The sequence below is a fragment of the Synchiropus splendidus genome, chromosome 1, assembly GCF_027744825.2.
Source record: "Synchiropus splendidus isolate RoL2022-P1 chromosome 1, RoL_Sspl_1.0, whole genome shotgun sequence".
NCBI classification, from domain to species: Eukaryota; Metazoa; Chordata; class Actinopteri; order Syngnathiformes; family Callionymidae; genus Synchiropus; species Synchiropus splendidus.
In genome coordinates, this window is record NC_071334.1 from 26,653,303 (window position 1) to 26,673,292 (window position 19,990).

At 41.7% G+C, this 19,990-nt stretch overlaps 3 protein-coding genes across 3 annotated transcripts; 1 reads left to right on the forward strand and 2 right to left on the reverse strand.

Moving 5' to 3' along the window:
- The first annotated feature begins 1,248 nt into the window (after positions 1-1,248).
- gucy2g (guanylate cyclase 2g) lies at positions 1,249-8,233 on the forward strand. The gene is made up of 22 exons (XM_053863615.1): positions 1,249-1,605; positions 2,781-3,129; positions 3,192-3,301; positions 3,527-3,709; positions 3,776-3,920; positions 3,992-4,127; positions 4,199-4,302; positions 4,389-4,555; positions 4,621-4,761; positions 4,952-5,035; positions 5,159-5,263; positions 5,662-5,733; positions 5,816-5,981; positions 6,047-6,196; positions 6,279-6,456; positions 6,805-6,945; positions 7,088-7,280; positions 7,346-7,520; positions 7,588-7,686; positions 7,802-7,893; positions 7,959-8,060; positions 8,138-8,233. The coding sequence occupies exons 1-22, from the start codon at positions 1,249-1,251 to the stop codon at positions 8,231-8,233; spliced, it is 3,345 nt and encodes a 1,114-aa protein (XP_053719590.1).
- Positions 8,234-8,943: 710 nt separating this feature from the next.
- tectb (tectorin beta) lies at positions 8,944-11,452 on the reverse strand. The gene is made up of 10 exons (XM_053853367.1): positions 11,410-11,452; positions 11,132-11,322; positions 10,832-10,983; positions 10,658-10,730; positions 10,435-10,538; positions 10,228-10,311; positions 9,654-9,816; positions 9,490-9,568; positions 9,378-9,410; positions 8,944-9,067 (listed from the first exon to the last, which is right to left on the reverse strand). Exons 1-10 carry the CDS (start codon positions 11,450-11,452, stop codon positions 8,997-8,999), a joined length of 993 nt encoding a protein of 330 aa, XP_053709342.1. The 3' UTR covers positions 8,944-8,996.
- A 1,555-nt stretch (positions 11,453-13,007) lies between these two features.
- On the reverse strand, positions 13,008-14,465 carry LOC128752902 (dickkopf-related protein 3-like). The gene is made up of 4 exons (XM_053854664.1): positions 14,282-14,465; positions 13,929-14,103; positions 13,645-13,846; positions 13,008-13,525 (listed from the first exon to the last, which is right to left on the reverse strand). The coding sequence occupies exons 1-4, from the start codon at positions 14,432-14,434 to the stop codon at positions 13,465-13,467; spliced, it is 591 nt and encodes a 196-aa protein (XP_053710639.1). The 5' UTR covers positions 14,435-14,465; the 3' UTR covers positions 13,008-13,464.
- Positions 14,466-19,990: the final 5,525 nt, after the last annotated feature.

Sequence of the window (19,990 nt, forward strand, 5' to 3'; positions counted from 1 at the left end):
CAATTTAAAATACTCTCTTGTACAGAATGCAACCTTTTGGTAAGGCTGATATGAACTTCAACCTTTTTATAACTCCTTGAGTGATAAGTAGAGTTCAGCAGGCAGTACCTTTGGAATCACCTGATCAATCATTGATATCATAATCACACCTTCAGATCTGCACAAATGATAGTTAAGAAGCGTTTGAGGCAAAGTTCTGACAAATTGGCACCAACATTATCCAGTGACCATCAACTAGCACTCAGCTTTAGTCGCGCTGTGAGTCAGGTGTACATATGTAAGCTTTCATCACACTCTGCCCTGATGATGAACTCATTTGCCAGTTGTCCAGGTACAAGCGAGTTACAGTCGCATGAAGATAGTGCTGTGTCTGCCTGACACACAAATACATCCACGCATGAAAATGCTAGAACAGGTGAAAGTTGGCTGTTTATAGCTGATACTCCTGTGAAGTTTGAACCGTCATGCACAGAGATTCCATGTTTCATACGACATATCAGGTCTGGCAAAAACAACAACAGGGTGCTTACATATAAACAAATGAGAAACAATAAAGCTGTAGCAGGATCTCTACATTGCGCACTACACATCTGACTTAACTGTCGAACGCGTTGCTGGGATGCTACATGCTGTGGTGCCAGACATTGAATAAAAAATAAAATAATAATAATAAGCATCTGCTGGCCGTGGTCATAAGTACGGGTGGATGTAAGTTGAGCAGGTCGTAAGTCGGATGTTACTTGCATAGGGATTACAATTTACAAACAAGTTGTGTTTGTGAGTGATAATAAACTGTCTTAGAATACAGCACTGCCCAGAACTGTCCTCTGAGCAACAATGCTAATGTGCCGTCACTCTCCATGTACAACATTCTTAGCAAGAGGGATGATGAGATTTCAGGCCTGTATCAGCAATAATAACCTCCGTCCGTTGCTGTGTTTGCGTGTGTGGTTGTTGTATATTTGTGCTGTGAAACGCATTTATTCCCTACCTCTAGTTGTGAAAAGTTACCCAACAATTACCTCACAATAGAAAAAAAAAACATTTTTAATTAATTCATTATTATTATATATTTCATATTGAATTATTAGACATTGATTTTAAGTAGATGGGCAAAGCCGCAGAGTTATGGTTCCAACCCATTTTGTTTACATTTGAATATGCAAGTGACTGCCTTCCAAACCGTCATCACCCAGGGGGTTTGCTATTTAAGATCACCACTGCAAAGCTCCTGCCAGTAGTGCAATGATGTGGAGCATGGTGTGGTCCTCCATCATCAGGTGGATTGTGGTCCTCCTCCTTACACTCTTGTTTGCGGTGGCCGACAACAGCCACAATGCATCACATACTCACAAGCTCCTGATTGGCTTCCAGGCTCCCTGGAACATGTCCTTCCCGTTCAGCGCTCAACGGCTTGGCTCGGCGATGCAGATCGCCGTGGAAAAGGTGAACTCCAACCCCTCCTTCTTGGGAAACTTCAGTCTGGATTTTGTTTTCACAGAAACAGACTGCAATCCCAAAGCTTCACTGGCCGGGTTCATTCATCAAGTCTGGAGGCAGAACGTGTCTGCGCTCTTTGGACCAGCCTGTCCTGAAGAGGCAGAGGTGAGGCTTTTTGTACTTGTCCATTTTTATTGTTTTTGAGCAAAATACTTCATCAATTTGAGACTGGTTATCCAGAAGAAAAAGGTCTTAACATCTAATCAGCAATGCACATATCAGGTAAAGTAGTGATATATGTTCCGTATAATACAGTTCATATTATGTATTTTTGTTACATCTATCACAAATCCAAGTACTAAAAGTTTAGCATAGAAGTTGCTTCATACAAAATTACCAGGCTTTATGCAGTCTGGTGTGGTGCTGTGCACTATAGAAAGCATTCCCCTAAGGTATAATATGCTGATGTGTGGCTCAAATAAGTCAAAGTTTATGGATGTTAAAATATAGAATAGAGTGGTAACATACAGTACAAAGTTTTGTTACAAAATGTTGTACTGTTGTACCATGAGCAGTGCGATCACAGCAGCTGCAACAGCACAGCAACAGTTAGATTCCAACATTATTCATTTAAGCAAATCTGTCAACATAAAATAAGATGTTTACCAGTCTAATAAAGGTGAAAACATGTGACAAGGTGCAGCTCTCAAGGTGCAGCTCTCCAAGCGGGATCTAGTGTGCGGCCAAAACCTGCTGACATGTCAGACTTTTGAGCTGAGCTCACTTTGTCTCGAGACAAGAGTGTGCAGTGTGAAAAGCCCCAAACAAACAAATTCAGGCAAAACAACAAAGCTGTTATCAGGCCTCAAATTGAACTCAAGAGAAACATGAATTGGCATTAGAAATCCACCAAAAGTGTTACAAGTAACATCCGACTTAGGACATGCAAGCAGATCCTTTTTTTTTGTTTTTTTATTCAATGTCTGGCAGCGCAGCACGTAGCAGCCCGGCAACACGTACGACAGTTACGGCAGCACAGTATCCCAGCATCTCACTCTCACACAGTGATCTATCACTACAGTAGCACCTATAACCCTCGCGTCGCCTATTTTCAATGGTGTTCGACTTGCGTCCAATCTGACTTACAACCGGTTGGTCAGAACCGATCCCAGTTGTAAGTCAGATGTTACTTGTATTCTGTTTGCGATTGATAAAGAACAGTCAGTTGGTCAGACACTGGCCCTGAGAAGCTGCTAATGGTGTTGTATTTGTAATGCTTGCATATATCAGATGCAAAAAAAGTGCTCTCAGTTGCCATTCAACTATCGGCTTCTTTACAGGTCACCGGCCTCATTGCATCCACTTGGAAGATTCCCATGTTTGGCTTTGTGGGCCAGTCCTCCAAAATTGACGACAAGGAAATCTATGACTCTTATATAAAGATTGTACCCCCTCTCAAAAGGAGCTCAGAGGTCCTCGTGAAGACGTTGGAATTCTTTGGGTGGAGCCACATTGCAATGATAGGTGGTGGGCTGGACTCAAACACGTGGGACAAAGTGGACTCCTTGTGGAAGACCATTGAGAATCCACTGAGAGACAAATTCAAACTGATGGCAGCAGTCAAGTTCGACACAAGTGACCCTCAACTTCTCTATCGTAACGTAAAATACATTTCAACCGTTGCCAGAGGTAAGGCAGGACTGCCCAGCTGTCGGTATGACGGCACCCACGTGTTTGCCTTGACCCCACAGTGATCGTGGTGCTGACCAACAAAGACGACTCACTGTCTTTGCTAATGGAGGCCGAGCGCCAGGGTTTAATGAACGGTGACTACGTCTTTTTCCTGGTGCAACATTTCGAGGTCAGTTTCAGAGTGGTGAGTGAGCCTAAAAAGCACGAACACAAACCTGATCATTCTCAGGCATTCACCAAATGTCAAACAGAATGATTTCTCATTTTGTGGGAAATGTAAAACACTTTCATGAAGCATTTAATTCTCTTGGTTTTTATTATGTGCGAATGGGGCTCTGCCTTTGAGGACAGTCAAGGATGTGGTCTGACTGTCCTGTCATGGGGGTGTGTGCAGGACAACTTGTGGAAATATGCTCTGAACAGTCAGATCAACAACGCGGCCATAAGAGCCTTTGACATGACCTTCATTATCGGGCAGAGAAGCTACGAGGGATACGAGTACTACGACTTCTTTGAACAAGTTTACAATCGATTGAAAGGACACCCTTTCCAAAGCACTCTCACCTCGGAGAGAGAGGTATGGCTTTTTGATAAGCGACAGCCGTGGATGCCATTTAACCACCTGTTCACTCATGTGCACAAGGTGAGCCCATATTCTGCTTACCTGCACGACGCCGTGCTTCTGTACGCGATGGGGTTGAAAGAGGTGATAAAAGACGGGAAAGACCCTTCCGACGGACACCAACTTCTCCAGAGGCTGAAAAACAAAAAGGACATCAGATTTTACGGTAGCTCGTCATTTAATGCAACTTCTTAGACAATGACATAAGAAGCACTTATGAATGACCCACCGTTCCAGGAGCTTCAGGTTTGGTCCACTTTGACGAGGAAGGTGAAAGAAACCTCGACTACTCTATTTATGACCTTCAGCATGTGGGAGGCAACACCAAATTTGTTCCCATCCTCCACTTCGACAGTCATAGCAAAGATGTTCTGTGAGTTTGCTTCCTTTTCATGATAAAATCTTTGAGGTTTTGGATTCAATAAAAATGTTCCATGTTTCCAGTCCCACATCGATGTTTGCATCTGTGTTCTGGCCAAAAGGACGAACTCCATCTGACAAGCCAGAATGTGGTTTCAACAACGAGCTGTGCGAATGGCTGTCAAATGGTAATGTCATAAAACATTTTTTTACACAGAATATTTTGGTAAGACAGTGGGGAATACAGACGATGGATGAACCTCTGTGTTGGCAGACATCACCCTGCTGGCTCTGCTGGTCACCTTCCCCGCGCTCGGCATTATCGCTGTCTTTGGGATCGGAATCCTTTTCCTGCAGAAGTTCAATCTCCAGACAAGACTGGACGATTCTTGCTGGTGGTTGATCAACTACAACGACATCACCATCATCAGAGAGCCCTCAGTAGGAGAACTGCACCGATTCAATCATCAAAGAATCATTGTTGAACTCTTCTGTTTTCCCTTCAGTTAAATCAGGGTCTGTCTCTCAGCACCACACTCAGTCAGAGTGGCAGCGGCGGATCGCAGTCCAACTTCTCAAACAACAGCTACTGCCAGAAGGACCAGAAAGGCAGAGAAAAGATCTACACTACAATAGGTCTCTACCAGGTACTACTTTCAACAGCTCTGCTCCACTGCTACTCATTTTTATCATGGTCAACTGCCAAATGGTGTTTGAGCCCAACATACTCAACACATTTTTAAGGAAAGAATATTTATAAATTGTGCAACAATGTATATTTATTTAAATGAAAGGGGATTTATGGTGACATTTCTGCATGTCTTGCATTCCATACAGGGAAATCAAGTGGCCATCAAGTACCTCAAGGATCATCCAGCCAATAATTTAAAGACACCCTCGATTATAGCTGAATTTAATGCGGTAAAGTTTGTTAGATTTTGAATTGTCTTTGAAAACAAAACTAGCATTATTAAGTAGTCACTATTCAACTGAAGCCGTACACGTAATGAAATGTAAACTCTCTTCAATGTCTTTCATGGATAGATGAAAGAGATGAAACATGAAAATCTGGTACAGTTCTTTGGTGTGTGTGCTGAGCCACCAAATGTCTGTTTGGTGGTCCAGTACTGCCGGAAAGGAAGCTTAAAGGTCAGTGCTCTACGGTTTGTTGTCTTATAGGAAAGGTCTGGATAAAAGCAACCCACACAAAGCATAACCTCAACATCACCGAAGTCGCACGATAATTTATGTTCCATCAAAACATGGCAAGATAAAATTCCTTGCTCAGTCTATAGTGTCTCCTCAAACGTTCACATTATACCCATCAATGTTGAGTGCTGCAACTTTTCAACAGCAGATAATTTATGACTTGGAAATGTGACGATTGCATCATTAGTGCTCACTTGGCCCAATCGATCTGCAACTTTCCATAAGCATTTCCAGTTCTTGAGCATAAAATGTGCAGAAGGAATAAAAAAATAAATTAAAATTTAAGTTCTCATTTCTGTGCCAACAGTAATAATAAAGTTTGCTTTATTGTCCTGCAGGATCTCTTAAAGGAAGCAGATGTTGATCTGGACTTCATGTTTAAGCTCTCCTTTGCTTACGACATTGTCAACGTATGTGTACTTTCTGTTTCCTAATATTTATTAGATAAGTTATCATGGTGGGTGTAATACAAAGTCTTGAAAACTGTTGCAGGGAATGGAGTTCATACACAGGAGTAGCCTCAAATTTCACGGCAACTTGAAGCCTAGCACATGCATGGTGGACAGTCGGCTGCAGATCAAACTGGCCGGCTATGGATTCTGTGAGTTTAAACAAGGCCATAAAAACGTGATGCAGCAAGATAATCCAAGTTACGAAGGTCAGTGGGTGGATATGAATGTATGAATCCCCAAAAGCACAACGTTTTGCTGGCTGCCATTGCAGGGATGTTTTGGACAGCTCCAGAACTTCTACGGCAAGTAGGTCTCCATGGAACACCTAAAGGTGACATCTACAGCTTTGCCATCATCATGTGGGAACTCATGTACAACTCCAGGGCTGGCCCGTACCACGAAATAAATCTGGAACCAAAAGGTTGGAATGAAACTAAATAGATTATAATAATCATGTTGTGTGCGGGAGAAGTGTCTCACACAATGTTTTATTCTTGCCCCAGAGATTATCATGCAGTTGCGAACACCTTTTCAAGGAGAACCGCTGCGACCAACGCTGTCTGATCAGCTGTGTGACGAAAAAATCAATGCCTTGTTGAAAGCCTGCTGGAATGAAAATCCAGACCACCGCCCGCCATTTGGGTCAATACGGAGACAACTGAAAGATGCCAGTCCTGACAAGTCAGAACAATGAATCGTTTCTTCATTATGTAAATCTATTGGTTATTGAAAAACTATTTTCCATGAATGATAATTTCAAAACTTCTTTTATTGATAATTTTATATATATATATATATATATATATATATATATATATATATATATATATATATATATATATATATATATATATATATATATATATATATATATATATATGGAAAAAGCTCAGTGCTTTTCTTTACATAAACCGTGATAAGTCAAGTGCAAGTGGGAATGTGAATGACTGTGGCACAGTAAACTTTGGTTAGGTCCATCTGTGCAACACATTGCAACCTAATAGGATCATGTGCTCTTCTGCTCAACAGTCATGCCAATATACTGGACAATATGGTGGAAAAACTGGAGAAATATGCAAATCATCTGGAGGAGGTGGTGACTGAAAGGACCAATCAGCTGGCAGTGGAGAAGAACCGGGCAGACAAACTTCTCTCCAGCATGTTGCCTCGGTGAGAGCTGGAAATTTCGCCCCACTATTCAGTGATCTATGTGTTTTGCAGTCAGCTTCAAATGAATGTGGATTTTACTTTTTAAAAATTCCATCTCTGCCCATGTCATATGACCATGTAAACACTATTCTATCGATTGCAGGTACATCGCGGATCAGCTCATGGCTGGGAAGTCTGTGGAGCCCCGCAGCTACGACACGGTCACCATCTTCTTCTCGGACATTGTCGGCTTCACCTCCATGTGTGCGGTCAGCTCTGCCATGGAAGTGGTCACGTTCCTCAATGACCTCTACAGCCTCTTCGATGACATCATCAAGCTGTATGATGTCTACAAAGTATGAAGACAAAAAAATAGATTTTCTTAAAGTTGTGTGTCATTATACTAAGAAACTCTTAATAGGTGGAGACCATCGGTGATGCGTACATGGTGGCCAGTGGGTTACCCATCAGCAACGGTGACAAGCATGCGTGGGAGATTTCAACCATGGCTTTGCACTTCCTCTTCGCCATAAAGATGTTTAAAATACGTCACATGCCGGCTGAGAGTCTGGCCATACGCATCGGGATTCACTCAGGTGAGGAGCAACTGCATTCTCACCAAATTTGGCCATAATTGTAGAGGAAAAATTCCGCTTTCTCTAGGTCCAGTGGTTGCTGGTGTGGTTGGTAGCACAATGCCGCGCTACTGTCTGTTTGGGGACACAGTGAACATGGCATCCCGTATGGAGAGCAACAGCTTACGTAGGTGTTTTGTGACCAGATAGTTTTGCTGAGTTTACGTTCTCCACTTGCTTTCATTGTGCCAGTGTTTCTCTACATCCGTACATTTCTAAGTCGTGAGTGATCTTTTTCACAGCGCTGAAGATCCACACATCTGAGTCCACTGCTGACCTCCTCAAAAAGGCTGGCTGTTTTGAGCTGCAGGAACGAGGAGAAGTGGAGATGAAGGTGACATTACTGACAAGATCGTTGCTGTAAAAGCTTCTTTCTCACTGGGATTGTGTCTCCTGCAGGGGAAAGGATGTCACAAGACATACTGGCTGCTAGGAAAACATGGATTTAACCCTCTGGCAGGCGCTCAGAGCTTTACGCGAGCTGACCACACCTCATTGGAGGTAATGTAAGATTAACAAGGAGATTGTTTTGAATGTATTACTAATACCTCCTGGGCTTGTGTCATCTTTATTTGAAGAAAACAGAGGTAACCAGAGCTGTGGACAGAAAAACTCAAAAAATACTCACCAAAGCACACATCAGAGATGAAACCATGGCCCAAGTCCACATTTGAAGATGACTCCGCACTTGACAGAACTTTTGATTTTTATTATAAAATTAATATAATACCAAGTTATTAAATACACATTGATGTTCATTTGTAGCCTGTGACTTAAAATGTGTTACTTCAATGTTGTGCCGTGAAAATATATGGTACCTTCAATTTAAATGTCAATTGAAAGTGTAAGCTTCAGCATCATTTAATTGTTTCTTACGCAGTAGTCAGAAGGAACATGATGATATTTCAATCGATCAGTAACGCAACAACATGTGGCAGAACTGAATCACAGCAGGTCTGATCATGTGATCTCTTCTATTCAGCATCTCCTTCCCTTGGACGGTCTCAATCTGCTGTGGTCAAACGGCATGAGCAAAAACAAAGTCTGTATATTTGATACGTCGAAATGTGTTCCCTCTTATCCCAGAATGCATCACATCAGGCCTGCTGTCTCAGTTCAGATGCATAGGGGGCATCCACTGTTGTACGCACTGCATGGGACTTACCATACATGAATAAAGCATCGATTTTTTTTTTCAATTCTTCCTTTTGTCAACTACCTGCAGCGCCAAAATCAATGTCATCCGGTTCAAGCACATTTCTTTTCTTAATCAAACTGAAACAAACTGAACTGTATGTTAGAAGTTAATATATATTCAGAGTAAGAGGCAAATTTTAAAATCCATCTTTATTTTTGATGAGAAACATTCAAGAAAAAAGCCAAACTGCGTCACCCACTATTTGTGTCATCCGTAAGTGCAATTGCCTTCGGTAAAACTCATGCTAGATTCACTGAATCACAACACAAGCAGACAATCGTGGTCACCAGTAGAAGGAAAAGCGAGGCACCTTGCCATGAAAAACAAAACAAAAAATAAAATGGTATGAATACAGAAGTATCATGACAATGTTGAATATATTTACACTGCAGCTCAGTAGTTCACGTTGAACTGCTGACATTAAATGCTAATACTAAATGCTAAAAAAGCCTTTATTAAGCACTTTAAATGAATTGTAATGACATCAAATAAAATGCGGAGCATAAAAACCAAAGATGAACTTATGTATGTTTATATATATATATCTTTTTCTTGGTCAGAGTTAGAATTATACTTACCTCTTTAAATAAATATCCTTTAGATTTATGACTTTTAATTACCTGTTATTTGTCCATTACTGATGAAACCATTCCCTATTTCAGGAAAAAAAATAAATAAATACTAAAAACATTTATCAACAATGCACAGGTTCGAATAACATGACTTCTCTACCTTTAAGATGAAACTCTGCTGTCAAGACTCCACCGCTTGGCTCTAATTCCATCGGACGGCGCCTCATAGAACATGGATTCTTAAGGGAAGAAAGCCAGAACTCAATAAGGACAATTCTACAGCAAACAAATTGCACATAACAGTTAAAGAAAGGCTGTATTCACCGGCTGACACACAAGTCTCTCTCCGTCACAGACCTGGACCTCACAGTGGAGCCAAACAGTGGAAGCCTTCTCCAGGCGTTGGAAGCGAAAAGAGTTGAACTTGAAAGTGGAGCGACTGTCTTTTGCGTTCTCGAATATAATCACAGAGTTGTCTGACGAACAACTGAGAGGACAGAAACACTGACCTCAATACGTAGAATATCAGGATATTGCAGGATATTATCTAGTTTTATTAGTTATCGGGAGAAGATTTTTGTTTTATTTACTTATTATTATTTACTTATCTTGATTCAGGATCTAGTTGCCTGTAAAGATGGTATTTAATTCTCATCTCTTATCTCAAAACTATCTTAGCCAAAATGTTGGGGAAATCCTGACAAAAAAGCTATTTCAATCAAAGGGTCTCCATACAAAAATAGTTGTGAACATTCAAATAAAAAAAAGCTTCTTGTCTAATGCAAGTGAGTGTCTAAATATACACAGCCTATAAGAGAGTGCCACTATGTTAAGTCTTGAAGCTGGTAATAGCAAACAAAATAAATCACTCCTCCAACCCTTCCAATGAAGTACTGGCCTGTTAATGATGAGGCTCCACCTCTTCCTGTCCGTTGAATGAGGTGAGGGAGTGGCCCAGCAGTTGTTGATGACCACCTTGAATCTGAAAGTACCAAAGTTTTTGGGTTTTTTTTCCTTGGGTAAGACCAAAATTGTGAAATCTAAATGCATGGAAAAAGTGCTCCACCTACGTGAATAAATTCTGAGCCAATCTAAGCTACCGCACCTGTTGCTTAAGCCTTTAGCCTCAATGCCGATGAAGACTTCAGAACCAATCTCCGAGGAATCGATTACAAACGGGGCATCTTTGGCGTAGAGGAACTTGGAATTCTAGAGAAATATCAATGAATGAACTATTAGTGGGGCCAACTGTCGAAACCAAAGCATGCACCAAAAGAGCTAAAAACTGAAGGCTTTCCCAGTGAGTTCAAGCAGGAGCACCGACTCACCGTGAACACACTCATAGACAGCTGTGACCTAAAAGTGCCTAAACTTCCATTGTTCACATAAACTGTGGCCACTCTGGAAGAAGCAGAGGGTTTGATGAAAACGCTGCGAGTCATTGTGTTAGCATGAGCAAATGTCACTTGTCCATGCCGCATCCACGGATCGCTGATTCTTACCTTTGGCTGAAGACGGCGTTGTTGACCAGATAAGCAGCTCGGTACGTGCAGCTGAAGGTGAAGTTGATGGGCTGATTGCGAACTGTGAGCAGCGTGTCATTGGATACGATGGAGTTGATGAAGATGTACCTCGGGTCTTTCCCGGGTACGTACTGTGGGAACCCCATGAACACTTGAAAATGTACGGCCTTGGTGTCAACATATTTACTCAGAAATAGTATTCGAGAGCTAACCCTATCATTTTCAAATGTAAACGTAAGACATTTTTGGTTTTTGCCATCTTCTTTTCCGCCATCTCACCTCTGCTTGAGTGCCACAATAAGAGTGATTTTTCGGCGTGAGGTCAGAGATGATGAAGCGGTAGTAACCTGTGCTGTGCACTCCGGTATAACACACTCCACCCAAAGACAGCTGGTCGATCTCCCAGCCGTAAGGACACTCTGGGACATGGGCGATGATGACGTTAGGAAAGCAGGACACCAAGACATAGTCTGAGAAAAAAATAGACAAGAAATGTAATGACAAATGAAATAAAAATAAAATAGTCCATCATGCTGCTTAAACTACAGAGCTGGTACCTGCTTTCTGAGGAGTGCAGGTCCAAGCAACGTGCAGCAACATCAAGAGCGCTGCGGCAGAAAAAGCCATGACAGCAGACTGAAGAGAGATTAAACATCAACAAAGTCAGCGCATCCCAGGATTCCATTTTGAATCAACACTTACCTGTGAGGAGAAGAGGGGTGTCAGAGAACCCTCATGACTCTTCAGCAGCTCAGTCAGATTCAGCTCACCGAAATGAAGAGGTATTTTATAATGTCGCAGGTGAAAACTTTGCCTCTTTCTCCTGGCTCCATTTCTTTAGGGGCTCTATTGTCAAGCACCTCACAAAAGCTCTCTTTGCTGGACACACATTGACTTTCAAATGACCAGAGTCTGGTGGGATTCATGCTCAAGACTCTTTTCTACAAATGGAAATTTAGGTCGAGGTGGTTAGTTCGAGCCCAGCAATGGACTTTACATCCGTGCCAATCATTCAAACATCATTTTATTGGACATATTCTTAAAAGTCTCAGCTCCAGCAGAGAACCGCATCATCTTCAGATTGAGAATAATGTACATCAAAGAATATGAGCATTTCAGGTTTATTTTAAAACAGCATGAGTTCACACAACAAATCAAATGTTTTTTTGCCGTGAAAATTATTCCTTATGTTTACTTGGGTGATGAATCATCTAGTTCTACACTTATTTAAACTTGTGTGATGGGTTTTTATTTTAAACTGCTTCATTTATCAGATGATTTTTTTAATGGAGTCTAAGATGGACAACAAACGTCAGTAACAGAAGGGAATCTTAAGCAAAGAGAAACATATACATGGCGTCGAATGGAAGTCTAGCACAGATAAGGCAGGGTCTTGTCCGCACCAGTGCTTGTGGAAGCGTTCCACCTCATTCAGAAATATAAGGTTTCATGAGGTCTTGAGCTACTGGATATCACGTTTGTCCACCAGTCTCCTTTGGCTTTTGCTCAAAACTGTATGTAAACTAATTCATATATCAGTCAGCAGACAACCATCACTATTACATTATTATTACTACATTCATTTCTTTTAGAAATCAAGACCACGCGCTGCAATTTTTTTTAAGAATCACAAGCAGTGACCTCAGCAGAACAATCCAGGCCAGCATCCAACTGAAGGGAGAAACAGCGCTTCATTAGCGTCTAAATGGAGCTGCTGGGGAATTAGTCTAGTGTTGTCCCAGGAAGATAGCGATCTTAAGATCGGTCAAGGGACAGCTAGCATTACAGCGACTGTCATGCTAACAGGACTCCATGTTATATAATGCCGTTTGGCTTTCCTGCAGACGTGCACAAAAGACAGTGTTTATTATGTGTCTTGTGACACATGATCTGCCAAAAAAACACTTAATTTTATAGAGAATTCCTCTACTCTGTATTTATATATCACACTACACCTACAAAATGAATAGCTTCCCTAACTATATACTGCAGGTTTTCTTTTCCGGCTCTCTACTCTCACATCCATTGAACATTGCCAGTGTGGACAATGTACATAATGGGTTTAAATTCCTTGTTAAATAGACACAAAAAATAACGTTTCTGCATTTCTTGAGACAAATGTAAGGAAAAAACATTTGGCTGATGGTTTATGGAGAAGCACCCAAGACCCTCTCATATGGTAACATTGATGTCTTTTTCGTCCCTTGTTTTAATGTGAAAGGAACTTTTTATGTGGGTAACTCAATATCACGACTGACAAAATCTCTGTTTAACCAGAATGTTAACATTTTGAATGAGATGTTCTTAGAGCAAACGCTAAGTATAAAATTAATAGACGAACCAGAGCTGTAAAGCATTTTCTTTTTATTAAACTAGAGGAATAAAATTTTTATAGTAAAAAAGAAGTTGAGTATATAAAAAAAAGTCCTGCAATGCTGTGGAAGTTCCAGACCAGGATCAACTGCTTCAACAACTACTGTAGTGCTATTGTCAATATATACAAAAAAATATATATAGCATGTCTATATGGCTACAAAGCTATAGACAATACTAATCTTTATTTACAAATACACAAGTTCAATAAATAAGAATAGATGAAGGTCTCTGTTGTGTTAGGATTTCGGCACTTGGCACGTCCAGCCCTTTCTGTCAGCTTGGTAAACAAATTCCTTCCTGAGGAAAATAAAGTACAAATTAGCCATTCAGTTTCAGTTTCAATATAGCAATTGTCTGTATTACCAAATATTGGAATAACTTCCAATAAATTTAGCTAATATGGATGCTTTACTTACTCTCTCCACTGTGGCGTGCTGTTTTCCCGGCACAGTAATCCGTCATCACACGGGCAGATTTGGTTTATACTGAACGCCAGGCCACCATCAGGAACAAAGCAGCTTTCACCGCGCAGCAGTCGTCTTTTGCACACCTGCTCGCCATGATGTCGAGCGCAGCACATGGATGCACCACAGTCTCTGTCAAATTTGCATCTGGCACCTGAAGATAGAAACAAAATACTGATACTGTTGTCTACTTTTTTTTTAAATTCCACCCTTATGACTAGATGAAGAATTCTCACCCTCTTCTCCGTTTGGGATGCTGCGATGGCATTTTCCAAACATGCAACTGAGTCCACGGACGCACTGGGCATCCCTCCGACAGTACTGACCCTCCCCACGGAGAGGAACACACAGACCAAAGTGGCGATCACAAGAGAAACCTCGACCACAGGCTCTGTCGTGGTCACAAACAGCCTGAGTGTAAAGAAAATGGCAACATCAATTCCAGCCCTCTCCTTCTCCATACCCTCATCAGACAATTTAAGCACCATAAATGGCAAGTGACTTCAAAGGAAATCAATATTATGGTGCAAAAGCATTGGTTGAAAGATTAAGATCCAATTCAATTCATACACAGTCAGTTGAAACTTACCGTTGCTACTCTGGCTGCGTGAGAACTTTCTCTCCGTGCAATTCCTCCTTCTTTGGGGGGACTGTGGGGCATGTTGAGCATCCAGGCCCAAATATGAGCTTCAGCCCAGCAGAAGTAGAGAAAGAGTTGGACCATCCTCAGATTCCACAACATCTCGATGCAATAAACCCAAAAAATCCAGGAGGACTGTCCCTCTGACAAACCCGTATAGGAAGGGTTAAAGGCGACGTGAGCAAAAGATGCCAGGAGGAGAGCAGTGACAGTGCTCCACTTAGAGTTTGACTTTTATAGGTCACAGGGGCTCATCTGTACTCCCCCTCCCTCCCACTGGGCTGTTTGTCCATGCAACAGGGTAGGAGGGAACAATTAGTGGTTAGTAGATTAGGTAAATTGCGACGGTCACCCCCCATGGCCAGAAAGTAGCGGCTAAATGACCAATCACCGGGCAGGACCTCAAGGAAAGAGGGGAGTTGAGGGCCGGGGAGGAAAGGTCAGACGTGATGGACTGACAACAATTCCAAACAATAGAATGAAGATGAGCACCACCTCTGACTGTTTATCTCCACCAGACAAACAAAAGCAGTCACGTTCCACTGCTCGCTGAGTGACAGGTAAAAAAGCCCAGTCCCCCCCGATGCTGTCCAAACACCCGTCCCCCTCTCCTGACCTCCACAGGCCCCTACCCTATCCCACTCCAGACCTCATGCTGAGAGCAATTTGCAGAAGTGCACCCCGCAGACGACCCCATGATCTCATTAAATATAATTAACATTAATGATCACTTTTCTGGCTAGTGAGGGAACATTTCTCACGTTTTTTAATTCCCACTCACTGGACATGAAATGGTTTGAGTGATGCTGCAGGTTGTCCACTAGCTTCCTGTGCAGTTTTCTTTCGTTTTTTCATTTTTATTGTAGTCAGTACTCGCACTTATGGGCACTACCTGGCCCGTTTTTTCTTTTAATGAAATGAAATATACTACAGATTCAATAATATTAAAAAACAAGCTCTTTATGAATGTTTTTCTTAAAAAAACATATTACATTAAAAAATATGCCGAAAGCAACTCCTCACCTCTAGAATAGTCCACCAGCGCTGACCTCACTCTGGTGACATCTGTATCACTGTTCATGAAAACCGAGACATAGAAAAACAAAGAAGTGGCTAAAGAATTGGCACGTCTGTATTTATAAGTCCACGCTGCCATAATCTAAAGAAACTAATTCATTCTGCCCTCCCCACCCCGCCGACTAAGATGCCTGAGATAACTGCGAGACATTTAAATATTCCCCGCGTAAGACAGAGCAGATCTCTGGCATAGATATCATAATGTCTGCAGCTCCAGGCGTTACAGCCCGTCTAATGCCATATTATAACAGTCTAATGACTTAATTGGCGGTCAGTTAGCAGACACAATAGTGCTGACTGTAGCAATTATGCAAATAAATAATATTCAGATTATGAAGGAGTTTGACATTAGCCATAACCCTTCAGGGCAGTAATACCCGAAATAGCTAGTAACGCGCCACAAAAATCTGATAATGGTTCTACAGGAAGCATGTTTTCAGTCTTTGACCCGATGTTTGAAACACAGCAAGATAAAAGAATGCAAAGTGAAGCAAGCACGACATAACTAAAAGATGGTCAGAGTTTCGTTCGTGCCATTGCACCAGCTACTCCTCTCCATTCTTTTTTCACAGCCCCTAAGTACGTTGTTCCCATTTGTACTTACAGCAAGAGATCTCAGCTTTTATTTACCCACAACCAACAACAGATAAGTGTCTCCAAACGGCCCTTAACATGGCATCCCAGTGTTAATGACTCGGCTAATGACGTTCGCAATGAATGTGCTCCCGTCACAATCAACATAGCCGAGGGTCTGGCAATTAGGGACGAACAAAAACTCAGGGCAGGGTGATCTTTGTCCATTGTAATGGACCTTGGCCCCCCACCAGGGAGCTCTGAATAGTGGCCCGCACGAGGAGTCTGCCTTCCCACCACCCAAACAACCTGGTCAGTGTGTTAATGTTGGGGCAGTAAGCAAACAAAAAGTGGGAACATGTGCCTGGAGAGTTTTATGAGCCATTTTAGAAATGACATACGAGACATCTTCTTTTTTTTTTTGCTTTTTTTTTGGACTCTCAACTCGTAAATTACTTATTCCTTCTGGGTGTATAATTAAACCCAATCACTGCTGCAGACATTGGGTCGTAAGCTTATTTATGAGGATCCTTTTTGGACAGATGAAAGCCATTTTGTAAATATCAGAAATGCTTGATGCAAGTTGAGGCAATCTGAAGTCATTCACCCGTGGTGTCTTCATGTTTATCGTCTTCCAACGAAAAGCTTTCCCACCTAGTTTCTGCTGTTTTTAATGAAAGTTAATTCGACCCAATAGACAATAGAGCACTGGCTGCTTTGGCTTTTCACTTGAAGTTTACATATTTCTGTAGTTGTGAGTAAAAGTTTAATGTATGTTCAATCTCCCATGCTGTCTGTTGGTGCCAAAGGCTTTTCCACTACAGTTTCTGGGTAACATCAGGCGTTGTTGGGAGCTTAGTCATGAACAAACAACACTCTGATATGAGTACATTTTGTCCAAATAAAATTACTTTCTAAATGAGGTGCGAGAAATGCCCTACAGTCATGACCAAGTGTGCAGGACGACATCCAAACAGAACTGGTTCCTCGTGAATTCAGCTAAGTTGAATCCCAATATACGAGAGGACGAGGTGTTATTTCCACGTTGTGAGCCGCTTCACTAAAATGTGTCGGCGTCGGAGCAGGTCCTGGGTTATCACTGTCGTCCAGTGACAAAAAGGATGCAATAGTTGCAACCCAATTCAAGTGGAATGAATTTTTTTTTTTTTTATTATTTTTGGTGTGATGAAGGTGTTTATCGACTGATTCATTAAAAAAAGAGTTTTATTACTCTACTCTGACTCCAACTGAAACAAGAGGAGAGTGTGATCCTCTGTTAATGAGAAACAGCCTCAAGTCGTGAGCCAAGTTGAAAAACGGCACCAAAGTAAAAAACATGGTTTAAAGAGAGAGAGCGGAAGGTTCACTCTCCACCATGTCAACATGTTATGAAGAGAAATACAAAGGACAAAACATCGCGAGTGAATATCTGAGCATAATCATCATCATTATGTGCTGAGTGGGCAAATTATCACATTATCCTGCTCACTTTACTGAGATGGCTGAGTCCATTTAACAGTTACCTTGAAAACACCTCATTTTAATCAATACCAGAATTTCTCACTACAAACACATTATTATCTGATCATTCAACTTGAGGAAACAAACGGCATGTTTGCGAGTTATGAACCTCATCTCATAAACAGGAATATTAAACCCACGCCGCAGTTCACTGCAAGAATCCTGGGGACTATTGCTATTATACTGTCAGAGTTAGTGACTATAAAATCCAAACAAAACGGCTGAAGAGCTTTTGCAATTTCTTCATCAAAAAGGTCACTCACTGTGTGCGGGTGTACACAGCTGCTAGTGACCGTTGCAGGCATTTTCCTTGAGTAGGCAGGAAATTGAAGAGGGTGATATAGTGGGAATGATTTTGAGGCATTTGGCTTGAACTGCTCGGACATAAAAAGCATCAAGGGCAGTTGTCCTGTTTCCACTTTCCTTGACTGAAATTCATCACTCAAACTTTGTCTGACCCCTAAAACATCTGTGTTGAACAGATCAAGGCACTGCTCTGTAAGGCACAACGTTGGCAACATTTGGGCCTAATAATAGACTTCAAAGGAGGAACACATTAGTGTGGACACAGATGGAAAGAGCGCACAAGTGAATCTTAACTTTATGCCAGCTTCACTGTGGTATGTTGTCACTGATTTAGACTTCAGTGTTACACATCATAAGTCTTCATAAGAGAATGGGGGATGCCAGACGATACAGTCGACTGATAGGGAGTGAAACGCACAACAGAACCAGCACCGTCACATACAGCACAGGAACAGAAGGGCTTAGATCAGTTCCAGGCAGAGATGCCAACAAGTCCTTTTTTGTCAAGTCTAAGTGCAGTCTTAAGCCTTGGGTCATGATTCCAAGTCAAGTCTCAAGTCACAGATAGGTGTGACTTAAATGTGACTTGAGTCCAAGTTGCAGACTTGTGTCCTTATGGCTGGTTCCACGTTCGTGGCATTCATAGGTCAAGCACTCGGAGACACCACGAGGGAAACGGAACAGGAAATACAAGCACAAAACAACTGCACATTTTCCTCCAGTAATAAAAACACAACAGCATAATGGAGATCACCAAATGTGCGGGAATAAATTCAAGTAGAGTTCTGCAACATTTACCATTGAAATGGATGACCTCATCAAACCACGCTGCTGCCATGGGTGGAGCAGATGTGGTGACAAAGGCAGAACCGAGAGTTCTCATGTGCTGCTTCAAAATAGCAATTCCACTGAAGTCAATTGTTATCTCTTATGAATGAGATGTTTATGAAGGCAGTCTATGCTTATGATGATAAGCGTTCAGTGGGCCAGGGTTGACTTGTGGGTGTGGTTCAGCGGGTATAAATCATGAACGTCAAGTAGGGATGGGCAATATGGACAAAAAACGTAAGAATTCGTAATAAATGTAATTTTGGCGATAATAATTATCACGATAAGTACATTTTCATTCTATTCCATGTGTTGGACACTACAGTCTCTCTTCAAACTGTTTTATGATGAAACTTATTGGTGGAGTTTGCCTCCAACATTATTATTTCTTTATGTTTAAATATAATAGTTAACTAAGTGTAGAGATGAGAGATTCAAAGTTTCACGTCTCTGGTAGAACCCAGACGTGTCTGACAGACTGCTCTGACAGCTTCATTTAGTCATCTGTCTGCTGTATCTCATGTCTCTTAACAGTTGACTTTAAACTATGGACCCATCTGGACACATTTCCTAGATGCTATTGAAGAAATATTCGGAAAAATGTGGAAGTGGACGACGCCGCCAGTACCGGAGCGGAGGTCCGTCCAATATCCAACTATTTTCACCACAGTGTTTCACCGAGGCGCCAGCGCAGCGTGAAACCTGCATGTGTTGATGTGAACCAAGGCAGGCAACCGCGTCAGAGAACCTATGGGGACCACTCGAGCTAATAAAATAAACACGGATCCAGAGACTTTGAGTCGACCAATGTAATTATCAAAGGTTCCCTGTATTAAAAAGACGTTTAAAACTATGATCGTGAACCAAAGTCTACCACACTCTCTTCAACTGGGGAGCGTGGCACGGCGTTGCGGTTTTGTCATGTACACGTGTGCAAGTCCAATGCAGCGAGTGAGTTGTGTGTTTATTGAATTTATCGTGAGATACAGAATTGTCATCGTGGAGATTGTGTTTGGCGGTATATTGTGTACGATAAGTTATCGCCCATCCCTAACATCAAGTAATTAAAATGTCAGTTTAACAAAAAAAAAAATCAACAATAAATAGTCGGATGAAACCTCAAGCTCTTTGAAGCAACCTGGCTTGCTGGTTAGTTGTTGACATTAGCAGAGTTTGGTGTCACCAAATGAATGTCGTACTGTTGGTGTGAAAGATACCATGCCATTACATTTTTACTCATAACTGTACGCAAACAATCACAAAAGTTTGTTGAACAACACCACGTAAGGCGAAGGTCCCTCACTTCAGTTCAAGTAGCTACATTATTCAACTTGTGGTCAGTCGTTTTCGGAG

Coding starts and splice junctions, on each gene's coding strand:
- gucy2g (XM_053863615.1), top strand. CDS start 1,249: ATGTGGAGCATGGTGTGGTCCTCCATCATCAGGTGGATTGTGGTCCTC. Junction 3,302..3,526: donor TCCTGGTGCAACATTTCGAG/GTCAGTTTCAGA, acceptor GGGTGTGTGCAG/GACAACTTGTGGAAATATGC. Junction 4,762..4,951: donor CTACAATAGGTCTCTACCAG/GTACTACTTTCA, acceptor CATTCCATACAG/GGAAATCAAGTGGCCATCAA.
- tectb (XM_053853367.1), bottom strand. CDS start 11,452: ATGTTGCTGCACGTTGCTTGGACCTGCACTCCTCAGAAAGCAG. Junction 11,323..11,409: donor CTGCACTCCTCAGAAAGCAG/GTACCAGCTCTG, acceptor TTTTTTTCTCAG/ACTATGTCTTGGTGTCCTGC. Junction 10,312..10,434: donor GCTAAAGGCTTAAGCAACAG/GTGCGGTAGCTT, acceptor TGGTACTTTCAG/ATTCAAGGTGGTCATCAACA.
- LOC128752902 (XM_053854664.1), bottom strand. CDS start 14,434: ATGTTGTGGAATCTGAGGATGGTCCAACTCTTTCTCTACTTCTGCTGG. Junction 13,847..13,928: donor CATCCCAAACGGAGAAGAGG/GTGAGAATTCTT, acceptor TTCTATCTTCAG/GTGCCAGATGCAAATTTGAC. Junction 13,526..13,644: donor AGCACGCCACAGTGGAGAGA/GTAAGTAAAGCA, acceptor TATTTTCCTCAG/GAAGGAATTTGTTTACCAAG.